At 44.6% G+C, this 24315-nt stretch overlaps 2 protein-coding genes across 4 annotated transcripts in view; one reads left to right on the plus strand and one right to left on the minus strand.

Moving 5' to 3' along the window:
• Positions 1-12114, minus strand: part of SUGCT (succinyl-CoA:glutarate-CoA transferase) — a 538710-nt gene extending 526596 nt beyond the window's left edge. The window contains exons 1-3 of one of the 2 annotated variants that reach the window (XM_090050066.1): positions 11944-12114; positions 7531-7582; positions 7365-7438 (exon numbers count right to left, since the gene is read on the minus strand). In XM_090050066.1, the coding sequence (XP_089906192.1) occupies positions 7365-7438; positions 7531-7582; positions 11944-12046 (229 nt within the window). In that variant the 5' untranslated portion in view covers positions 12047-12114. The remainder of the gene's footprint in view (positions 1-7364; positions 7439-7530; positions 7583-11943) is intronic. The other variant, XM_090050065.1, reaches the window with a different exon arrangement.
• A 5809-nt stretch (positions 12115-17923) lies between these two features.
• The window catches only part of MPLKIP (M-phase specific PLK1 interacting protein), a 55886-nt gene continuing 49494 nt past the window's right edge, over positions 17924-24315 (plus strand). Inside the window, exon 1 of one of the 2 annotated variants that reach the window (XM_090050071.1) lies at positions 17924-18421. In XM_090050071.1, the coding sequence (XP_089906197.1) occupies positions 18083-18421 (339 nt within the window). In that variant the 5' untranslated portion in view covers positions 17924-18082. The remainder of the gene's footprint in view (positions 18422-24315) is intronic. The other variant, XM_090050072.1, reaches the window with a different exon arrangement.

Below are 24315 nucleotides of genomic sequence, written 5' to 3' on the forward strand. Positions count from 1 at the left end.
CTTTGCTGCTCCAACCAAGCAGGGAGCAGAATACACTCCTTCACAATCTCACATTGTGCTGCGCGGAGACACAGGCTAACTCTCAGAAATCTGGGTCAGCCAATCAGGGTTACCCTGTGCACTGCTCCCATCTGTCTCTGGGCAGACTGAGGGAACCTGCAGAGTATGCCAAGACACGTGTACATCAGCACTACAAATTCTCTGGTCTTCAAGGGCTCAGACTTCAAATGACTCTTCAGGGGTTCCCAGGTAAGTTCTTCTACCAGAACAAACCTGGGAAAATTCTCCCAGATCATTTGAATATGCCGATACAGCCTAAGTCTATTCAAAGTTGGCTAATACAATCCTGAATTCCTTACTTCCAATACTTCCAAAATGCCGTAAACATCCAAACTGCCCAGAGCAATGGAGACCTGGTCTGCTCTGACAAAGCATAAGGGACCTGGGAGCTTCTGCCCTGTTGCTGCTGTTCCTCCTTTTACTGGAGAACTATTTGTAAGTGAAAACTTAGACTAAGATGTAATCGCATAACTCTAAGAACTAACAATAGGGAGATGCCTATTGTGCCTAGACTTCAACCACGTGTTACCTATACAGGAATTCAAAACTCATGGCGAGAGGAGGCAATCCTGGAGTTGCTCGGAAGAATGTGTGTGATTACATATTATTTCTACTAATATTTCTATTGTAGTAGTGCCTAAAGCCCATAACAAGTTTGGGCTCAATAGTGCTACACACTGTGCAAGCATATCATAAATGGCAATCCCCAACACCTGCACATTTTGGGGTGGAGCTTTGGAAAATACCAACATTTATTCTACATGGTCCTATTTCAAGTTCTGCCAACAATACCCTTCTCTCATATAAGGAGCTAAAGTGCATTTCTAACATGTCAAGCCTAACAATGCTACTGTAGAACAGAAATATTGCTACCAAATACCCTGATTTCCCTCCCATTTTACAAACACTGGAAACTCAAAGACCATACTAGACTACCTTTGTGTCACAACACAAATTTGGTAACAGAACACAGGTCTCAGAAATATTGGGCCTATATTTTAACTTCAAGATGCCGCTGTCTCTCCATAGGCAAGATACTTAGAATAAAACGTTCTTCAGATTTACCTGCCTGTCAGCATTCGATGGGGAAAGGACCAAAACTTTCCCAAGTGAAAGGATTTGAAACCCTACAGAAGGATGGTTGCAGGATGACTGGTTGGCTGAAGTGACAGAATAATTTTCCTAAGTATTCACTGCAGATACATTTCACGCTTAGGTAGAGGACACGGAGAGAGCAGTTTGGCTTTAGCGGTTCTCTTAAAATAAAATAAAGGGTTTTTTGTTTGTTTTGTTTTTTTAAGGAAAAGCATGGAAGCTTACATAAGAAAAACACATGACAATGGTGCAGCTGCTATGACATAGCTTTATGCCTCAAGTTCACAGTGAGGTACAATACTGGAGGCTAAAAATGAGAATACATCCAAAACTGCAGGCCCTGGAGTTTGTTACTCTACCTGTAAAATTTTAAGAAAACTAAACTAAACAAATTCAATATGGAATAATTAAGAAAAGTAAATATTTCCCTAAAACAAAACAAAGAAGAACATTTCCTCATATCTAAAAAAGGTGTGCAAAGTGAAAAAAAGAAATGTTATGCTAAACCAAAGCATACCAAAGAATCTTGCTGTTCCCAAAAGCATAAGATAAATTCTAGCTATGTTTATATTTGCTGTAAGTCCAACTGTACCAGAATCAAAGGCAGCCATAACAAAATTTATAAATATGATCTAAAAGAGTTTTCTGTATCTAAACAGTTACACCTGCAATCAGTTTACCTCCAATACTTCTAGAATGAGCCGCGAGTCTTCTGTGCAGGGATGGACATGTGACATTTTTCAGTGACACATAAATCCCATTTCTATATACACAGGGATATCAGACTTTAAAGCTGTAACAATTTGATGTGCAAAAAGTCTTTCACTTGTCCGGAATTAAGTCTTGCATGTCTTGTGAAGGGCAATTTCCCATTTAGGAAAAGGCAGTATTTCTCTTATAGGGTGATTAAATAAAAGAAGGGAAAAAGAGAGAAGAGTTATTTGAAACTATTCAGTAATTAGAGCCATAGATCTCAACCTTTTGGTCCCACAGGCCACATGGGTACTGCAGGGCCAGTCAGCAAGCCAGATTTGGACCCACACTAACCAATCTAGCACAAAGGACCATGCTAATCTACCTGCAGGGCTCCCCAGGAGTCTGGAAATTTGGCAACTGGAGAGTGACAATTAACACTGCCACTGCTCAGCCACCAAATTTTTGGACCCAAGGGGAGGCCTGTGGGCTGGATGACAGTATTGAGCACCCTGAGAGCATAAGAATTAATCTCAGGAGAGATGGACAAGTTAGCAAAACCCCCTTTTATTCCATGAATCAAAAGACTTGCAATCAATATTTAAAAAGTACTGCAAAATTACTGAAAAAAAAATCATTACTGTATTTTTACGTTAAACACCAATGTCTTGTTTCATATGATACTAATCCACCTGATAACTTAATGCTACTTCATATCTCTAACTTACTGCCACTTTAATGACCAAACTCAGGAAGAAAATAATTATCTTTGTATTCACCTTTGAGCAGCATCATGTACTCCTCCTGCTTAAGTTCACAAAGGAAGGCTTTAGCTCAGGGAGAATTAAACTACTGAAATAGAATACCACCATGGGAAAACACCTGCTTTCCCCCTTATTTGCATGAGATGTGTCCTAGTGTGCATGTTACGTGCATGTTTATTCTGTCACAGTACAAAATACATTTTAAAATTCATAACATTGGGCTAATGCAATAGAAATCAACGTCATCTCCTTGTGGGACACAAATTTCTATTTCTTGTTTGCCTTACCAAAATGTTGTTCACAAAGGTTTAAAGTGATACTTTCAACATAAATCTGGTCCAGATTTTAGAGGGTTTCTTCCCACTAAAGGATCATTTCTGTGTATTTTCAATAGAGACATTTATAAACACAAGACAGCCTTTAGAATTAGTATGGACAGGACTAAATGTTGCTTTTCCTAATCTAGGTACGGAAGACTTACCCCTAACTTTTAACTGTACCAGTTTCTATGTATCTATACTGGTTCCTATGTAGGCATCCATCAGCTAACTAAAAAAAACCCTGAGGACAGCTCCGGGGCACTCTCTCTTCCTTTGAAAGGGACAGCCAGGAAGCATCAAGATTTTAAAAACTATGGCAACAACCATGTTTGAGAGTTGAGAACCTTGCAAAGGGACAGAACTAAGCATATTATCTAAAATTAAATGTACTAGGGTGGGTAGTATGGAGGACTTGACAGAGACAGAAAAAAAAGTGACAGCAAATTCTCACACATGGATTTTAATTTTGCAAATACCAGTGTCCATTTTGTTGTCTTCTTCTGACACCTTGACTATGTCCAAGTAAATACACCAATAAAGACTTACAGACAAAAAACATTCATTTTTTTCATCCATCCAAACCAATCCTTGTTACCCTATCCATCCAAATTCAAGATTACTTGAATGTAAGATGATGCCCCAATAATTAGATTCTATATGGAAAATGTATAAATTGGTATCATTTCCCATGAATAGAATCTAATTATCAGAGGTTTGCCTTAAATTTGAAAACAGCAGCAAGGAGGTGTGGGGGAGAAAGGAGGGGAGGGCAGACAGCCCTCTTGCCCCCATCATTTATCCCCCTGCTTCAGTGCCTGTGTCCCTGCTACTGAAGCCCTTTCAGCCTCTGCCTACTACTACCTGGTCCCAACAGTTTCTGCCCACTGCAGTCTCTTCTCCCCCAATCTGCCTCCCACAGGCTCTGCCCCCTTCCACGGCTTACTGTCAGGTGCAGGACATGGAGCACATGGAACCTCTGTCCCCTGCCAGGCCACACAGCAGCAGCAACAGCAACAGTTCTAGCCCCAAGACAGGATGGAGCTGGAGCCACATTCAATAGTACACAGTAGAGGGGAGAGGGCAGAAGCTGCAGGGGGCAGGTGGCTTCTGCAGCTCTGACTCCAACACCAACTCGGGCTCAGGCTGGAGTTGGAACTGTAGGAACAACAGTAGTAGCTGCCACCACCACCACCTACCCCTACCTTGTACCTGAATCCAAGACAAGGAATTCCCCCATCCCTCCCCACGACAAAGTTGAATGAGGGAAATCTTCATCTTGGATTAAAATTAATATGGCAGTTTTTTCTCCTTTGTACAAATCTAATTTCATAAGCTGCCAAATGAAAGTGTTATGACATGTAGATGTTGAAAGCTCACTACAAAAGCTTTGACCATCACCACTCCCTAGGATTACACTGCATGTGCTAATTACTGTAGAACTGAAGGGGGGAAAGTGCATCAGTGCATGGACCTTCTAGGATTCCACTACATACAATATTGATATAAGTAAGAAGACTTAATTTATTACATATATTGTGAGGTCTGGCTGCATCACTTTATGGCATCCAGGCACTGTTACGAAGCCTTTATTGCACCCCTGTGGTGAGAAGCACCAGTCCTACAATTCATAATTGCTGCGATAAAGGATCAGACAAAATTAAGATTCTATATTCACAGTGTCAGGAACCCAATACTAAAATTTTGCACAAGCACACAGGTTTATGTTACATTAGTGGGAGTTAGATGTGGAAATCCACTGAGTATTAATGGAAGAAAAGAGCCTGGAATGACCAGTTACAAGCTTGGTGTTTCGATAAGTAACAGATGTCTGATTAATATGCCAGACGCCAAGGATTCACGAAATCCAGCTGTAAAAGCAGATGGTGTATTTTCCTTCCAGAGGTCAAACAGAATGGGAGTGCTTCTGCGGCACTTCCAAGACCTCACTGAGAAACAAGTGATGAAGCTAAAGGGCACTTATACACGTGTCCGACACCTGCTCCCACATGTTCGAATTAGAACGTGGTGGTGGATCCGACTCGACTAATCAAGTCACTGGAGCGTTCTAGTTAGATGCTCCAGCAGTCTCGGGGTCCCGTGTATTCAAAATGGCAGTGGGGGGAGGGCTTTAACTAAAGTTTGTTCCACGAGCTTTAATTACAGCACCCCTGCCACCGTTCTGAAGTGCAGGACACAGAACACATGAGATGCTGTAAAGCATGTGTAAAGATCCCCATAGAATCAGAGATATTTCACAGGGTAATATACAGTGCTAATTGTAGGACCACCATCTTGCAAGATCTAGCAAAGTCACCGCATAAAGTGTATTGTGTCACCAGTAATCAGCGATGCCATCAGTGTAGTTACCAATTCTAGGTACAAAACAATTTCTTCATTTCAAACTACTTCTGTCCGTAGAGTAGAGTTAGGTTAATCCCAACTCTTATCACTCTTAAATCAATATATTCTCATAAACTGCACTATCATTCACAATTGCTTTTTAGGGAAAGTACGCGTTATACTTGTTTGCCCCAACTATACTCCACTGCAATGTCATTTAAGTCATGACATTATACCCTTTCCTCACCATCCAAAAAATCATATCACAATATTCCTTGCCTGGCCATTAGACTATATACCCCCAGGTCTTTGATAAACAGAGAAAACCAGGATCCCCATTTAAGAAATCACAAATTCACCAATTAAAAAAGAAAAAACAAAACAAAACAAAAACCACACACACATGAATTCTCCAATTTAAAAAACCTAAAATCCATGTTTTTCTGCATTTTCTGCCACTATGTACACAGATATCAGTTTAACACAATGTTTTATTGATATATTTATATATAGTAAAGAAATGTGGAAGCCTACCAGTGCCTCAATCAATATAATAAAATAAATTCTAATATTTTGGCATTTGATTTGGAGGGTTTTTAATCACAGAAAAATCAAAGCTCTCCTTGACCCCTTCACTCACCAGGACATGGATCCAGCTGCGGCTGTCGTACCACTGTTCTGTGGCACTGAGCAGTCCTGATATGCCAGCTCCCTGCTCCTCCCCATGCCAGTGCCTCTCACTCCCAACCAAAAGCCCCTGTTCCCAGTAGTGCCCCTCACTCCCAAGCCACAGCACCCTGTCCCCTCTGGTTCCCCACACCCCCAACCCACAGCCCCAACCCTGCTGATACCCCTCACTCCCAATCTGCAGCCCCCATCCCCACCAGTGTCCCTCACTTCCAACCCACAGTACCCCCAGTCCCTGGTGGTGCCCCTCACTTCCAACCAAGTTCCCAACCCCACAAGCCATACTGGTGCCCCTTACTCCCACCCCACAACCCCTTGGCCCTGCTGACCCCACCCCACAACCCACTCAGCCCTGCTGGTGCCCCTCACTCTGGACCTGCAGCCTCTTGCCCCCCCAGCCCTGCCAGAGCGGGCCCTCAGCTGCCCAACCCTGCATGGACTCGCAGGCTGGTGGTCTGCAGGGTGAGGTACATACATTGCACCACATGTAGAATCACAGGCAGCAGCTGGGGCACCGTGTTACAGGCTGCTGCTGGGGCTGCAGCATGGAGGGGAAGACCAACACCACACTCAGCCTGATCATGCTCCAGACAGCAAGAGGAGGGCGAGAAGCTCCAGGCCTCATCATGGGCTGGAAGGAGGAGGAGGTGGCATCCCCCCATCCTTGGCTAGAGCTCCTGTACTACACCAAATGGCCTGGCCACAGCCCCGCCCTGGGCAGCATCTTCTGGCCACCCGGTCCCTGACACCATGGGCACTGGCCCTTGGCACCTCTGCACAGGCCACACAGTGACACACCACCCCCGAAGGACCCCCCTCTACCCCCTTCCTCTGCTATAGGGGCTGCAGAGAGACAGGGGGCTAAAATGGCATTTGGTACTGCCAATGAGCCCAGCTCTATGGTGCTGGTGGCAGGGCCCACCCAAAGGCACCAAACTCTGTCTCAGCTCCCCTGCCCCACCACAGCCCCAACACCTGGACACCTCCCTCCCTCCACACGTGGCCCACGCAGCACCCTGGACAGTTCCCAAGCCCCTGCCCTCCAACCCCTGCCCCCACAGACTTACCAGCTGCCAGGGCTGCTTCCACCACCCTACCTGGCTATATGTCAGCCACATGTTAACGCATTCACATGCATGTGGTGCCCCCTGCCTGCAATCGCACTTCCCTCACTCCTCCTAGTCCCAAGAAGCTCCTTGTAGGCTGGAAGGTTTCCTCCTGTGGTTTCCTTCTTTAAAGGGGATAATCTGCATTTTTCTCCTTAAAAGTCCCAACGATAAGTCAAACAGATTTTCCACATGTTGTAGGGCACTCTTCACAACAGCACAAAGGGGGGAGAACAGAAAACTAAGAACAGATTATAACTAATACTGAAAGACACTCTTACGATATAAAGAAGCCTTACCTGGTTTTTCCACTTTAATAACTTCTGCTCCTAGGTCTCCTAAATTCATTGTTGCAAAGGGTCCTGCAAGCACCCTGCAGCATTAAACAAGAGATTTTCTTGGTTATTTTATCAAAGCATTTAAATCTAGAAAGGCTATGTTGCATTACAAGCAGATATCACACACCTTGTCAGATCAAGAATTTTCACACCATCCAGTGGCTTCAGGATATTACCACCTTAAAAGGAAAATAAAACAGATTCAGTGTTTTGTTTTTCGGAAGACTTGCATCCTTCTGCTAAAGTCTGAACTATCTCCTTTATTATTCTCTGCTTTCATGTGTTAATTAGGGATAAATAAAACCTTCTGTTCTTGGCATGAGAATTAATTAGTTAACATTTATCATTAAACATCTCAAAGCAGGAAAGCACTGCTAATGTGTTTAGCATTACAAAACCAGGTTTAGACACCTTTTAGCAGTAGTGTAAATGCTTTAATTATTTTTTGAATTTGCTGTTCACAAATGCAAGCTTGAAACCTAGAAAGAGCAAACCAAAGAAAGATCTAATAAAAGCCACAACAATCAATATCAAGAACACAGATATATTAAAACTAACAACATATTGACACAAGCAGAGTCCCCAGATGCTGAAAGATTTGACCTATGCAAACAGAAGTATGGCAAATGTTTTTTTTCATGTTGTAAAGGGCACTTTAAAAAGCAGACAAGATGTACCAACTGGGGAAATGTTTGTTCCGTCTCTTAGCACATATAAAGGGTAAACACAGGGTCCTATCTATCGGCACGTTATCTTCCCTTTTAGTTTCCCCTTCTCCCCATAGCATTTCTGGCATCCCTGAAAATACCATCAAAGGCACTACATGGTGTTGGGAGGAATAATTTCCCAGGTGTCCTTGGGCACTTCGCCTCTCTGTGACTCAGTTTTTCTACCCATAAAATGAAGATCACCCTGCTTCCCTCCCTCCGAGGGATATAGAGAAGCTTAAATAATTATGTGAAAGTTGTTCTGATACTACAGCAATGCATTTTTCTTTACTTACACTATATAACATGCAATCAGCATTCTGTAAACACTACAAAGGTTGCATGGCCATGGCAGTGCCAGGAAAAACATATCTTTTCTACTTGTGTATTTGCTCAAGCAAGGAAAAGAGACATAAAACATAGAGAAATTATGCAGAAGACTGAAATACTCCCTCTCTGTGTCACAAAGTATGCATAAAGAACATTAGAAGGCATTGGGAATTCAAGGTTACTATTAAAAATATTTTCATTGAAAACATGGCACAGTGAAAAAAAATGCAGCATTCTGTTCTTGATTCTTAAAACATTTTGCTTAATGAATGCAAATCTCTCCTTGGGTTTCAATATTGTTGTTATTTTTTGTTGCTACTGTCACTACTGCTTCCAGGGAAGTGCAAAATATGCAGACCAGACAGTATGTTAAAATTTGCTTGCTGAAATATGTGCTTCTTAGTTGTTTGTGGGACAGGACATACTGGGGAGATTGGAAAATTCTAACAACAATACTAGATAAAAATATAAAATACATGTGCACACAGTTTTAATATAAATCACTTAGAGCTTTATCAAGCATCAACTCACTTAGGGGCCCTAGTTGAGCAAGAAACTTAAGTATATGCTTAAGTTTCAAGCAGGGTGGTCATCCCATTTAAGAGCAGGGTGGTCATCCCTAGCCATATGAATCACAGCTTTTACTTACAAGTACAGTTCCACAAGCACATCTGTAGAAGACAGAAGGTCCAAATTTCTCAAACCCAGCTCTCCATTTTTCCAACCTCCCCAAAACTGTTAGCTATTCTAAATTATAAAGCTCCCAATTCTTATCCTGTACCACTAGACAATCACATGCACCTTTCACAAATAGGTCTCTCAGAGAAACAAAAAACAAGGCCACAAACTTCCAAAATTGGACAGGATCTGGTACATTCAGTCCAGTTTTGCCATAGGCCACAAACTTTGCAGACTCAGTGACTGTGGTCAAACATGCATTTGAAAAGCCTCAGATTCCACTCCAGTTTAGAGCACAAATTCGGAGGGCTTTAGTACCATGTGGCTCTGCAGCCATCCCTGTACCTTATCATCAAGCACTTGAAAATTGTCACAATAGCATGCTTCCCCTGGTTGGAGAGCTCCTGCATGCCTGTCTGTAATCCCTACATGTCTCCTGGCCTCCAAAACTTCCAGAGGTTCCCAAGTACAGTACAGCATGCAGGAAAGTGCTCCACTGCTGTCTCCTTAGCTCTTCCCACTCACCCTCCATGGGGAGAAGAGGGAAGGGAGAAGTGGACCACTACAGAATATCAAAGAATGAAGCAAACCCCTCATTCTTTAAGGATCACTTCTAAAGCACTTGGACCATTTTTTAAGTGCTTTTTTAGCCATTCATGTCTGTACATTCACTGCCTGGAACATTTCCAAGTCATATGAAGTACTTCAATAGCACTTCTGTCCACAGCCTGAAAGTGTTTTAGAATCATAGAAAATTAGGGTTGGAAGGGACCTCAGGAGGTCATCTAGTCCAACCCCTTGCTCAACTAGATCATTCTAGCCAGGGCTTTGTTGAGCTGGGTCTTAAAATATGCTAAGGATGGAGATTCCACAGACTGTCTAGGTAACCCATTCCAGTGCTTTCCTACACTCCTAGTGAGAAAGTATTTTCTAATACCCAGCCTAAACTTCTCTTGCTGCAACTTGAGCCCATTGCTCCTTGTTCTGTCATCTGTCACCACCAAGAACAGTCTGCATCCTTTTTGGAACCACCCTTCAGGTAGCTGAAAGCTTTTACCAAATCTCCTCAGTCTTCTGTTTTAAACTCAAGACTCCCACAATTTCTAACAAGCAGTGAAGTCACTGCTGTTGATATATATTTAAACATAAGTAACCAACCAATGCAGAAAGCTATTTTATAGTATATTAGAGTTAGGATATTTTTTATCCTGAAACTAATCATTGTAGTGCAGTTGTCATTATTTGTTGTGTGCTTTTTGAATAAATAAACAGGAAAATGAAGATCTCAATTCTGCCTTTTAAATTGCCAGCAGAAGCGAGTTTTCTTCATTAAAAGGGGGAAAAAGAAAAAAAAAGGTTTGCAGGAGAGGAGAGAATTACAGATTCCTAAATACAGTAAAAAGCTCTGCAACAGGTTGCTTAGGTCTAAAACTAGACCCCACTTGATTGCTTGCATTTCAAGCAGCTGGATATCAACACCAGAAATGCAGACACTCTTTATATTGCTGAGAGGCAGTTAGTTGTGTTAATATGGACTTAGACAGTAAGCAAAGCAGAGCCACACCTCAGACTAACCTATTCAGACATGCATAAATTTTAATCAACCACTCAATTCATTAGCTGCTAGTTAGCTGTTGCTTCCAATGCATCTCTGAATTAGTTGGTCTATAACTGGGGTGGGCAAGATGCAGACTGCCAGGCCATTTTTTCCGGCCCACGGGGCCCCTAAAAAATTTAGAAAATCAACATTCATCTGCCCCTAGCTGCCTGTCATGCAACCCTTGATGGCTTGCCAAAACTCAGTAAGCGGCCCTCTGCCCAAAATAACTCCCCACTTCTTGTGTATAAGGTGCAACTCTTTTTTAGATCAATGGTACTACAACTACCACCAGCACCTTCCTAGTCTTTGCCTCCGACCCAGGCCCTCCCAACTCTCCCTTTATTTTTAACATGACCAGATCAGTTTTCCATTCTGAGTTGGCCACATTCAAATCCAAATGCTTGAAAGTGTTTCCCACCCACAGCAGAATATTAAATCCTCCTGGGACCTTTCACTGGGGGAGGAGAAAAGAAGAGCAGTCACGTGGAATCAGGTCAATAACGAGGCCAATGCAGCCAAACTGAGAAGTAAAGTCCAATCCCTGATCCAATCAAAAACTAAATAAATCAGTCACCAAAATGAACTTCTCTGAATGCTAACAGGAGTAGCTCACTCCCAAACCAGGGCAATTCTGGTGTGCTGCAGTGACAAGACATGATCTTATTATCTCGCATACCACATGCCCCCAGACACAGCTCAAGCCTTGTTGTTAAAAGGCTAAAAGGAAGGGTGGGGAAAAAAAAAGATTCGGCCAGTCACAGCTGCTCAGAGCCTAATCTTCAGCTGAGTTCCCTTTCCTCATCCTGCACAACCAAAGCTGAATCCCTAGTGGCTACTGAAGCCTGGTCTTGGCCAGCTGAGCTAGGATTTGGAATACAAGCTAAAGAGCCATGTGGAACAGCTCAGATGGCTGCAAAACAGCGAGCCCAGCAGCCAGCCCAAGGGCCAGGAGAAAGAGGCATTAGACACCAGGACATTTACAGAGGGAAAGACTGTTGTAAGAAGCCAACCGACTCCCTGGGCTGCTGCCCTGCGGGGCAGGAATCGCACCTAGGGGCTTCCACACTTCATGCACCCTCATCTGGGGGAAGTGTGCAATTGAGGAGGATGGGTGCAGAGGTAGGCGAGAAAATACGGTAGCGGGACACCCCACTCCAGTCAAACCCCTCCCCCCCCCGCTCGCTCCTGCCAAGCCCCTGCCCGCCGCCGGTGCCCACGCAGCTACCTGGCAGCCGGCCGCTGCTGCGGGCCGTGCAGGCGGCCGCCCCCGGGGCGCTGGGCCGGAGGGGCCTGAGCCCCACGCTCCGTCCCAGCCCCGCACGCAGCATCCCCCCAACCAGCCGCGCTAGCGAGCGAGCAAGCAAGCACGCAGCTACCCCAGCCCCGCCCCGCCAGCAGTGGGCGGAGACTTAAAGGGCGGACTACACCACCCCAGCGCCTGAGAGGGGCTGAAGTGAGAAAGTGCCCACCCATGCGCATTGCGCAAGCGCGTTGTCTTTTTTTTTTTTCCCCTCCACGCCGAGGGAAGTGAAAACGCTTCTCTTCTAGCACTGCGCAGGCCTTAATGTGTCCCTCTGCCCCCACGTGGAGTGAAATTGTTCCCAACCTAGCGCAATACGCAGGTGCGGGGGGGGGGGGGGGCGTGGTTTTGTCTCCTTGGCTGCTGTCGGATGGCAGCGGGCGGTGCGCAGCCTGAACCTTCCGTTGCTTAGGCTCCGCTAGGGTGCGACTGCTTGTGGGCTTGGGGTTTTTTTCCTCCTAGAGGAGTGGTTTTGGCTGTATATGCCCATCTGCCAGCCCCATCTGAAGTGTCAAAGTCCAGGTGCTTCACATAGGCTAAAAAGGGCATAAATCCCGCCCTCGAGAAATGGGATAAAGGTTGTAACTATCTAATAAAAGATACCGCCTCTGCCACACTGACCCTTGAGGATTTGGGGTCAACAGACAGCTGGGGAAAAGTCTCCCTGCACTGATCTGCTTTTCTTTAAGTTGGTAGAGTGATTACAAGCAGGCAAGGTTTTTTGGGTAGATGTGATATCTTTTATTAGACCAACTGAGTAGCTAGAAAAAAAGTTCTTGGCAAGGTTCTGGGCGCAGTCACTTTTCCAGGCATAGGGAGCCTCTGCTGTTCTGAGACTCCAAGGAATGGTTTCATTTCTTGGAGTCTCAGAACAGCAGAGGCTCCCGAAGCTTTGAAGAAGGGTGACTGCGCCTGAAAGCTTGCCAAGAACTCTTTTTCCCAGCTACTCAGTTGGTCTAATAAAAAATACCACATTTATTCAAAGAACCTTGCCTTCCTATGCCCTTAGACCAACATAGCTAAATCCAAAAACCCAGACTGATCACAGGCATGCATCAGGGGGTTGGCATGGGGCCCTTCTCAGTTTTTAATATTGTACCCCACCACCAACACCACCAGTAAGCAGGAACATTCCCTGCTGGCACAGAAATGGGTGATTATTCTCCAGGGGTTGACCCAAGTTCTTCACTCTTTGAATGAAATCAGCCTGAATAAGGGGATGCTTGTTAATTCTCCAGATGAAGGTCACCGGGTTTGTACTTTCACAGCTTTTTGTAGGAGCTGTGAAAGAAACATTGGAGAAAGACAATTGCTGCTATTCCACATTGGAGAAAGACAATTGCTGCTATTCCTGCTTTGGAATCCTTAATCATGCAGCTTCTGCAGTGCTAGATATAAGTAGATACAGTAGTTAGAGTATCTCAAAATGGGCTCCTGGTGATTCCCCCAAATCATTTTGCTGGGAATCCAAGCCTGGAGTACATAAAAGAAGGGAGGGCAAGGTTGTTTCTTGAGACAACTGGGGTGTAGCTTGTGAAATATTCTCCCTGATGAGCCTGATAAGACAAAGACTCAGTTCATGTGTTGTATATGTTGAGAACAGAAACAATTCAAGTAAATGCCTTAGGATGTTGAGGTACTTAGTGCTTATAGACAAGGGAAAATTTATCAGCATATCAATATAACACTGTTGTTATACTGGCTTAACCACCTGGGTGGATACTTTTATTCTGGATAGTTAATTTATCCAAGAATCATAAAGAGTAGGGCAGCAAACTTCAAAATTATCTAATCCAATCTGCCCTGAGGCAGAATCAGATATACCTAGATTATCTCCAATTGATGTTTTGACTGGACTCCTCTTAACATTTTCAAGAGAAAAAGGTTCCATAGACCCTGCAAGGTACCTACTCCACTCTTTCATCCAGCAAGGCTTTGATATGAATCCAGAAAAATCTCCTTGACTTCTATGGAGTTATTTTGGATTTACACTGATGTAGCTGAGAACAAAATGGGTATACTACAGATAATAGTATTTAGCATCTGAAGGGATAAGAATTTATTAGTCCATAATATATTAAGCCATTATCTACGCAATGCTACTAGGAGAATATTTCGCATTTGAATTATGCAGGCTCAAGCATTTACCTTGCATGGATCCAATTGCATGATCAGGGCTTCACAGTGTTCCATTCAAGCAACATTTATAATGAATGATCAGACAGATAAAATGGTGAAAGTTGGGACATAGAAAGTGCTATTAAATAGCAGGAAGATAGATTTGTTTGTACAAACTTCTCTCCGCCTCCGTAACATAAGATGTCTCCTGTAATTACACACAGTTTAGATACCTGAGTTCTTTTTTCCCAGGTTATGTTGTCCCTTCAATTTAGGTGTGAATTAACAGAGAAATGTAGCCCTTTCAGGATGGTTAATTCTTAAATTTGAAAAGCATACACTCCCCAGAGCATTGATTCAGTTTGAATCAATGCTTGAATTGAAATGAGTTGGCAACCTTATACTTGTCTTGTTTTTTCAAAGATCTTAGCTTAAAACAAAAAAATTTTTAGACTCTTCTTTGAAAAAAATATCAAATGCGAATAAAGGTGTGAGAATATGAACTGTTCCAGTCATCTGAGTACCTGAGACTAACTATAATCTCAGATTCCTCGTTATAATTTAAGGGTCTACATTGTTAGCTCTTTTACTGTAGATCAATACAGTGTCTGTACAGACAGGCTTAGGCACAAATGAAAACTGGACAGGTTATACAGTGAGTGGCATATTCATGCCACTCACTGTGTGGCACTTAGGAGACTACCAGACTCTTTTTTTACCTTTTTCACCCCCACAAAAAACTAAGCATGGTCAATGAGAAGGGCACTGACGCACATGGGGAGAATCCAACAGAGCAGGTGGGATCTCATGCTGTTGTAGTGGTTCACATCCACTGAAGCAGGAGGGGGCAGCTCTTAGTGCACAAGCCAAAGAGTGGGTGCTGCAAAGGTTATCTAAATCAGCGAGCTACCTTGCACCCCTTTACTTTGACTCCCACCTGCCAGTTTGACCGCTTGCATGCCATCTCCCAGGAGTAGCATTGAAGGTACTATTCATCTTGATAAACTACAACTGACCTGCTGTGTTAGCACTGCCCCAGAGAAGTAATTGTCTTTTTCCCAGGGCTTCTTAACCATTTTAGACTGAAGGCACCCCTCAGAAATGCCATGTTAGCTTTCACTCTTTCTTTGCCTGCAGAAAAACATTTGGAGCCACTCTTCTGTGGCAGACAGCTCAGAAATCCCACAGTGGCTCCCCCTGTTTTCAGTACTGTGGATTCCTAGTCAAAGTTTCTGAGTTTATGTCCTGACTGATGCCTGCAGCACCTTTCATAGTCATAGTAAAATATGGCTTGAAGGGACCCCTGGAAGTCATCTAATTCAGTGGTTCTCAACCATTTTTGTACCAAGAACCATTTGTAAACATGGATGGGCAGTCCCAATCCATTTGGCCCTCATTCTCAACTGGCTGCCCCTGTTCCCAGACCCCCATTGTGTGAAGCAGGGAGTAGGTGTGTGGGGCAGGGAGGAGTGTGTGGCCCCAAACAGTCCCTTTCAGGCTGTAACTCTGCCAGCCTGCAAAGGAAAACGCATGTTTTCAATGTTTTTCTCCATTAAAGGATAATCTAGTTTTAAAGTTTGTTCGTGACCCTTTCATATATTCTTGCAACCCACTTTTTGTGTCATGACCCATGGACTGAGAAACGCTGATCTAGTCCAACCCCCTTGCTTGGCAGCAGTCATCCATATCCAAACCATCCCCTACCAAGGCTGTTTAACCTATACCTAAAACTGTGCGATCAACGTTGTGGCACAGCTACGAGACGTATTACCCAGACATCAAAAGCACCCTCATCTGCCACAGGGAAAGCAGTGGGGACAAGGGCAGTCAGTGTCCCAGCATGACAAGGGTCAGGGGCGACTGGAGTTGCCTTAGTCAGGGGGGCACATGCCCCCCCAGCAACCAGTCAGTGTCCAGTCGATTGCACTGACCGGGAGGCAGGGGTCCCCCCTCACAGCCAATCTCAACGACTGGCCACACCACTACATCCAGCGCTTGCACTCCCTGGCCAGCGTTCCTAGCAGCGGCAGTGCTCCTGCCTGACCCCTTGCCTGTTGCCTGAGTGGGGAGCACAGCCTGACAGGGGGTGCACCGGTGCTTTCAGGGGGTGCATGTGTGCCCCCGTGCACCCACTATCCATTGCCACTGACAAGGGTTGCTAAAATACACTCCAGTGATTCAAGAACAAGTCAAACCTCCCACCATCCACACCAATCTGACCACAGGGTAAAATTATTTCCTGATCCCAAATGTGGCAAATGGCCTGATCCTCAGCAGGGGTCCAAGAGCCTCTAGCCAGGAACCCCTGGGCTTTAGTCTCAGCTGGCAGGGCTAAAATTGCATGGCAATCCTCAGCGCCCTTGAAAGGCGATCAGGGCACACCAATCCCTGCCTGAGCCATAGCTCAGGCTGCTTTTCAACCTGGGTGGGCTTCAATGTCCTTGCTTTGAGCAGCCTCTTCTCCAGGGCCAGATTAACCCTTTAGTGGGCCCTAGGCAAACAAACTCATGGACCCCCAGCTGAAGATGAAATTTTTCTATTACTTTTTTCACTCAATAATTATATGTAAAATAACCAAAACTGGGCCTCTTCTTCACTTAGGGCCCTAGACATGTGCCTAGTTTGCCTATGCATTAATTCAGCCCTGCTCTTCCATCCCTCCCTGCTTGCATGACTGAAGAGCAAGGACTCTGAACTGTGCCCCAGCTTCCACCACTGCAGGGCAGCTACCGCACAGCACTGCCTGGTCTTAAATATGAAACTATGGTATTGGAAGCTCAACATTATCATATTTGGTGAAAAAACTAGGGCAGTGGTTCCCAGCCTTTTTAGGCTGCAGACCAGAAGTGACCACAGACTGGCAAAATGCAGACCAGCATACTGCAGACTAGAAGTGACAGGCATACTGCAGACCGGCAACCAACCCTTTTTTATATTGAATATAAAAAAGGGTTGACTGCAGGTCTGCAGTATGCCAAGCACTTCTGAACCAGCAGCCAACCCTACTGCACCATGGGTTTGGTAACCTCTGAACTAGGGTACACTGAAAAGCATGTGAATGACTATGCAAATGAGTATGCAATGATGAGCATCTTCTTTATTTTATACTGCTCACTGTAACTGCCAGTGATTGTGTGAGGACTAGGTCATCCAAAGTGAAGCCTTTCTTTATTTTGTGGCAAGCAGTCCTAAGGAAGTGCTGACAAGAAGCCCAAAAGTCTGTCACAACTCCCCAAGAACGACTTGAGTTTTGCACGTGCAGCATCAATGAGTTGCCTCAGAAATGCTCATGAATGCTTTGACTAGGATTGACCACACACCATGCCAGCGTGTTGCCACCTCTCATAATAGTTGCGCTTGGGAATGTGAAAACCTAAGCTCTTTCTTTTCTCTCTATATAAACATAAATTGATGTTTATATAGAGGATTTTGGCCAGGATATACACACACACACACATATATAGAAGATCCTGGCTAGGATATCTATCTATCTAGATCTGTCTAGATAGATAGATTTATAGATAGATTTATACAGAGGAGCCTGGCCGAAATAGATAGATAGATGATCCTGGCCAGTATATAAATATATAGATAAAAGAAAGAGCTGTTTTTCCCATTCCAGAGGCGTAGACTGAAGGACAACGCCAACACTCATGCGAACCGCCGACACTGGAGGTGAACACACCCACACAACACAGTCACCACCACACCCTGCAACACTGACTGCGTCATAGCGGCGGAGCCGGGGGGCGCGGCTGCTCCAGCCACGTATGCGCAGTACCCCTCTCCACTCCCGCGCGGGTGCTCCTTGTTTCTCCTCCCCCCGACCCGGAACCTTGGGATCCGGAACGTCCCGGGCGCGGCGCGGGGCGCTGGAGGACCCGCGAGCGGCGCACCTGCGCTCGCAGCCGGCGGGAGGTCTGTGGCGCAGTTGGACGCCGCGGCCATGTTCCGCCAGGGCTTCCGTCCCCCCACGCCGCCCTACGCCTCCGCCGGGGGGCCCTGGACCGGCGGCGGATTTCGGAGCCCGCCGCCTGGCGCTGGAGGGCCCGTGCCGCCCTCCCCGCGCAGCTACGGCAGCCCGCACCACACCCCGCCCTACGGGCCGCGGCCCCGGCCCTACTCTCCCCACGCCCGCTTCAGCAGCCCCTCGCCCGGCGGCCCCTCGCCGCGCCGCCCGCACAGCGCCAGCCCCCGTTACGCCGCTCCCTACGGCGGCGGCGGCTCCCCGCAGCAGCACCAGTACAAGCAGTCCCCGGGGGGCTACCAGCGGCATCCCTACCAGGTATGGCGGAGGGGCTGGGGGGACGGGGACTGAACCCATCTCACCCCCCGCGCCTGGGGGGCGGGGGAGAGGAGTCTTGTCACCCCCCCCCCCCGCTTCCTTTTTCATCTTTATTATTTTTGTTGCTTTCTTGTTCCTGTTTGCCAAGCACAGGTTGGCTCCAAATTCAGTTGAGCAAAGCCCAAGAGTCACGTTTCAAAACTGGCCTGCGCAGCTCTTCCCACCCCTGCCCCACCTGTGTCCCATGTCCTCCCTCCCAGATCCTCCCTCTGATGCATCCCCGGACCGAGCAGGTCTTCGAGAGGCAGCCCCAGGCCCAGGGGCCCAGCTCTTTCAGCTCAGATCAAGAGAGACTCAGGGCCTGCATGTCTTTCTTTTCCTTTTCCTCTCAGTTTAAGATTGGAGAGGAACTGCATGTCTGATGCTTTATCTAGATGCTCTGTAAGAAAGCAGCGGCACAGATTCCCCTCCTTCCTCCTTGTCCTGGGAAACGGGTCTCATGGGGGCCCTGCAGAGGAGGGAAAAGCCCCCTTCCCACAACTGTGGGAAGTGCCTTTGCTGTTTGAGTTACTCTTAGTTGATTTGCTTTTGCTCCCCTGCAAGCCATCCCTCTTCTCTGCCCTTCCCCGTCTCTCTTCTTTTTCCACTAGGTTTAGTTGAGGTGCATCAAATGTTACAGGAACCAAGCAAGGTGGGGGGGGGCATCTAAACCCCAAGGCCTCTGAGACTGGGGCTTGCACATCAGATGCCTGCCATTTTGGGGGAATATACAAAGCCCCAGACTGATAGGTCTGGGAGGGAGGATACTTGCCCAGTGGTAGAGCCACACAGGCTCAGTCAAATTATGGAACTTGACTATTCAGCTTGCTCAGTTGAATCTGGAACTGATTTGTCATTGATAAAGATCTAAAAATATGCTCATCACACACACCCCTCCCTGCCCTGGGAAACAGGAGCTTCTGGCTGGGAGCTTCCACATGGTGGTAGTGTTTGCTCTTTGGATTACCTGAAAGTGATTTGCTGTGGCTTCCCTGCGAGCCCTCCAATAGATGAGCCTCCCCTCTTCTGTCCTTCCACTAGGTTTAGTTGAGGTGAATCCAATCTTATAGCAACAAAGCTGTCTTGAGGCTATCTGGAGGATGTGGGCTGAAACTACTGCCAAGCCAGAACTTCTCTCGTAATTAAAAGTTGAGGAAGCTAGGATCTGCCACCCATGGGGAAAACATTTGTGTGGTGTCATCAACTGAGAGGTCTTCAAATATAACATACCACATGCTGCAGTTTTAAGTTGGAGTGTAGGGCATAAAACATGGCCTTCAATCGACACCACTTAGCGATCATTCTACAATTGGGCTGTAGCCATTACAGTTACTTTGCTCCATGTGAAGGTAGAGAGAAACAGGCTCTTGAAAGACTCCTGGAAAGGGTCTGTAGCAAAACAGGTTAAGATAATGTTTAAGTCACTATTTCTGTGTTGTCCCATTAGATGGAATTAGTCATATGATCATCCCTACACAGGATATACTGAATTGAGGATCTGTTGAACTGAGAACAGGACTAGCTTTACAGGCATGATCTTTAACTGGGAGGAAGGAAGAAAGGTTTGAGTGACAAAACTGAGGCAAGCATTTTGGATCTACTGGCATTACATTAGAGTGTAGAAACAGGTTTTTTCCTTCCTCTGTCAGGATCCAAGAGCTGTGCAGGAGCAGAGACCTGAGGGTGGGTAAGGGAATATGCCTTAAGCCAGTCATTCTTAACCTTTTTGGACTTGAGGCACCTTTCTAACTTTTGTAAATTGAGTGGCACCCAATTTCAAAAACTAATTTATGTGTTATAGTGCTTACCTACTTGCAGAGCGGGGTAGGACATCATTTGGGCAGGGACAGGCCTGACACTGTATTTATCTACTTAGTTTATCTGCTTATCTTATCTCCTTACACCTCTGGGCATCCTTCAAAGGATCTGGTGTAACCCAAGGGTGCCCTGGTACCCTGGATGACAATTGCTACCTTAAGCTGTGAGCATAAGCATGCTGGGATAAAGCTTGAGACAAAGCTGTAGCCAATTTGAGTATGTTCTGCACTAAAAAGCAGGTATTTGAAAGCATGAGAAACTAGCATGGATTTATTTGTTCATGCTTGAGGCAGGATTACATTGCATGTTCTCACCATTCTTAAAATGGAACGGCTTGACTTGTCCATAGGTTAACTAACCTATTCATGTGTCCAGGACATTGGGTTAACTGGATTTTCTTTAAAGGAAGGTAATTGCATCCTTTTTGAGGAGAAGGAGGGAGTGGGTATTTGGAAGGAAGTGAATTGGAGGCCTTTAATAGTCATGGTGACATATTGTAATTTCATAGATTTCATAAACATTAGGGCTGGAAGGAACCTTGAAGATCATCAAGTTCAGCCTCCTACCCCAAGGGTAGGAAGTTAGCTAGGATCAAAGGGTCCCAGCAAGATAGGCATCCAGTCATTGCTTGAATGAGTCCAGAATATTAAATTGTTATTTAATAGTTATTTTAACTGTTGAGCAGCACTGGTAGTGGGAGAGAAATTGAATTGTGACTATCCTTACAACTTTGTGTCATAGATTAGACCCATGTGTTAAGGAAGAGTTTTCCTTATAACTTCAGCTTGGAGCCTTTTTGATACAGCCAAATATAAATATATGTAACTAGTAGCAGAGAATCCCAACATAAATCTTGGAATAGCACTTTGTGGGCTCCTTTCATTCTCCACTCCAAAGTTTTGAGTTTCTGTTGGAGAGAATGATGATTCCCTATTCCTCAAACAGCCCATTGTTGATAAAGACAAATATTAACATTTTGAAGCTCCTGCTGTCACCTTCAAATTTGGGAGCCCTACAATCTGTCCTGTGGAAAACGGAGGGTGTCTATACACAAGCAGCAAGGCTGCCCCGATGCGCTGGAATTCCAGCTGATCAGAGCAGACTCAGTTAATTGAGTCTGCTGGAACGTGGTAGTTGCTGTATTCCAGCAGCCTCCTGCATCTCATGTATCAGGGTCCCCATGCTTAAAAATTGGCAGTGGGAGAGCTTGAACTAAAGCTCATTGAATGAGCTTTAGTTCAAGGGCCCCATCGTCATGTTTAAGCATGGAGATGCTGATACCTGAGATACAGTGGCACTTGAATTGGAGAGGCTCTCAGAGCTGCTCTAATTAAAGTGCTGCCATACTCCTACGGTCAGAGCACGTATAAAAGTGCCAATACTACTGGAAAGGCAGTTCTTTTAAAAGTACTTCTTGTGCTTTTTTTTGCGTGGTATCTGCTAGTACGGTACTCAAATACTAATGAAGGCCGCAGTAGATTTTGCACCCTCTCTGACTGTGGTCTTTGCTAAAATAAACATAGAAGAAAACACAACTATACTGAGCGCTTTAGTTCAAGTTGTTTTACTGACTTTTCCAAAGCAGTCACTGAAAACACCTGTCCTTGTCTGCTGTTACCAGGACTTTCTCTGCACTGATATTTTTACTTGTGCACTGTATGTACTTTTACTTTCAGTATGGACTCTTTATGCACTTACTTGATGATTATGTTCAAAAGATTCAATACAAATAAGTTTTTTAAAAATAGAGACCTCCATCTACATTAGGAAAATGTCTTGTTGCTATTAGCAGAGTAAACTCTAGTAGTGGGAATAAGGGTGAATTTGTTCAATACTGTTATAGGAAATATAAGATCTAGTAAAATGGTATCTTTCATGCTGTCTAAAATTTAAAAGTTAGAACTGTAATACAAAAAGGAAATTAAAGAGTGGAGTGACTGACATCTTTCAAGGAATAATTACATTCATCCCTGCTTTATCAAAATGCAACAAGAGATTATTTTTCCTCATGTAGACAGAATCTTACCTTTTTCCTTCCCAAAGAAGAACTGATACAAGAGTAAGATCACTATTTTTCTGTTTAAAAAAAAAATTGACATTATTTAGTGTTGCCCTCAAAGGATAGTGTGGAATTTGTTTCCTTTTTCCCCACAGAGGTTTAGTGATTAAAAAAAATTGGCACATATTTGTGTTCAGTAATATTCTTAACGGCTAGTATTCTTAGATTTCACAACATGAAATACTACATGCTTGATTTAATTTCTACCTCTCCCTGAAAACTGACAGGATTTGTATTGCCTGGCTATATAAGCTTCCTAGATTTCAAACATGGGAAGATAGTTATTATTGTGTACGTTGCATTGGAGTGTACTCTAGTGGGACTTGAATTTTGCCAAGGCATTCCTGTATTAAATTATCTCCCCTTCATCAAACAAGTACTACAAATCCGTATGTGCCAGTTTTAATTGAGTATTGTTTTGTAAATTTTTCCCAGAGTGCTGGAATTAGGCAGACTGTATCAAGGGCATCAAATTTTCCTAGACAGTGTTTGAAAGCGGAGCCATAGCCTATAGGTTACAACACTTGGATAATCTTGGCTTCTGATAAAATCTTAACTCTAGGATATATTTTACACAACTTTGGTCTTTAATAATTAATGATGAAATGAATGTCCCATAATACTTGTTTTTACAATTTTGTTTGGCTTGACTAATAAACCCACTGTCATAGAAAGCAATCAAGTATATTTTGAAGTTTTTCTTGTTTTATGTTGTTCTCCTTTTTCCTCCTCCTGCTTTTTATAACTTGGCATGCTGATCAGAAAACCTGCCACTGCTTTTACTTCTCTATACATATTATTCTTCTGCTTGCGTGATCCTAATATTAACCATATTGTACTCTGTGTTGTCACAAATAGATTAAAGAATGGTTAAAAAGACCAGGTGGTCTGTTAGGTGGGCTTTCCCTATTCTTACTTGCAGGCTGTGTCCCCAGAGTTACTAAACTTCAGAAGTTATTTACAAAAATAGCATCTGTTGTGAACCATGCAACCACTGCTTTGAGCATCAAAGATCTTAGGCTTTCAAGGCTGGAAAATCCCCAACATCCTCAGTTCCTTCTTTTTTTTTTTTTTTTTTCCAGTGCCTGGGTGTAGAGACCTTCACTTAATCAGAGTCGTCTTTGGCCTTACTTAGGAGTCATATGTTGCTGTCTAGTATTGATAGATTTAGTTTCCATACCATGATTTTGTTTAAAGCAGGGGTGTCAAAATAGTCTGGTTTATAGGTCAGATGAATCTTGTGGGCAGAGACCACAGATTGGATCTAGAGAATGGAGCTTTGTCATCTGACCTGCAGCGCTACCCCTGAGGCCCAGGGACAAATTTCCAGGCCCACAGACCAGATGATAGCTTCACGTTCCAAATTCAGTTTGCAGGGCTCCCATAGGCCTGGAAATTTGTCAGCAGAACAAGCAGCAGCACTGTTAATGGCCACAGCTCATCCCACAACCGAATTTCCAGCCCCATGGAGAGCGCCTCACAAGCCCGGTGACACAGCTCTGTGGGTCGGCTCTCTGACACCTGGTTTAGAGACTAGGAATCTGTACACCTTGTCTGATCCAAAAGGCTAAAGAAACAGATGGCTAGTAACTAGATTTTTTATACCTCTTGTCCTTACTTGCTGCCTAACTGCTACAGGGAAGCCCATTCCCCTGGTCATTCAGTATTTCAAGCACATTACACATGCAAAAGTAAATCTATCCTGTGGTAAACTGTTTGCACTGTTTTAATTAAATCTGCAGTTAAATTGAAGACTGAAATGTAGTGGATGAGACCTTGTCCTTTGGACAAAAAGGTTGCCTGTTTCTTTGTAGTAATCTATCCTTCTAGGTGGGCTGAAGGAATGGCATTCACAGACCCCCCAATAGAGTGATGTTTAGCTTTCCTGAAGAGTAACTCCCATGACTGATGGGCAGCCATCTTCTATGATTTCTGAAAATATTAGGGCATCCAAGAAGAGATTGGGAAAGGTTTTGGA

Source organism: Crocodylus siamensis, chromosome 5, assembly GCF_052110815.1.
Source record: "Crocodylus siamensis isolate JL-2025a chromosome 5, ASM5211081v1, whole genome shotgun sequence".
Taxonomy (NCBI): domain Eukaryota; kingdom Metazoa; phylum Chordata; order Crocodylia; family Crocodylidae; genus Crocodylus; species Crocodylus siamensis.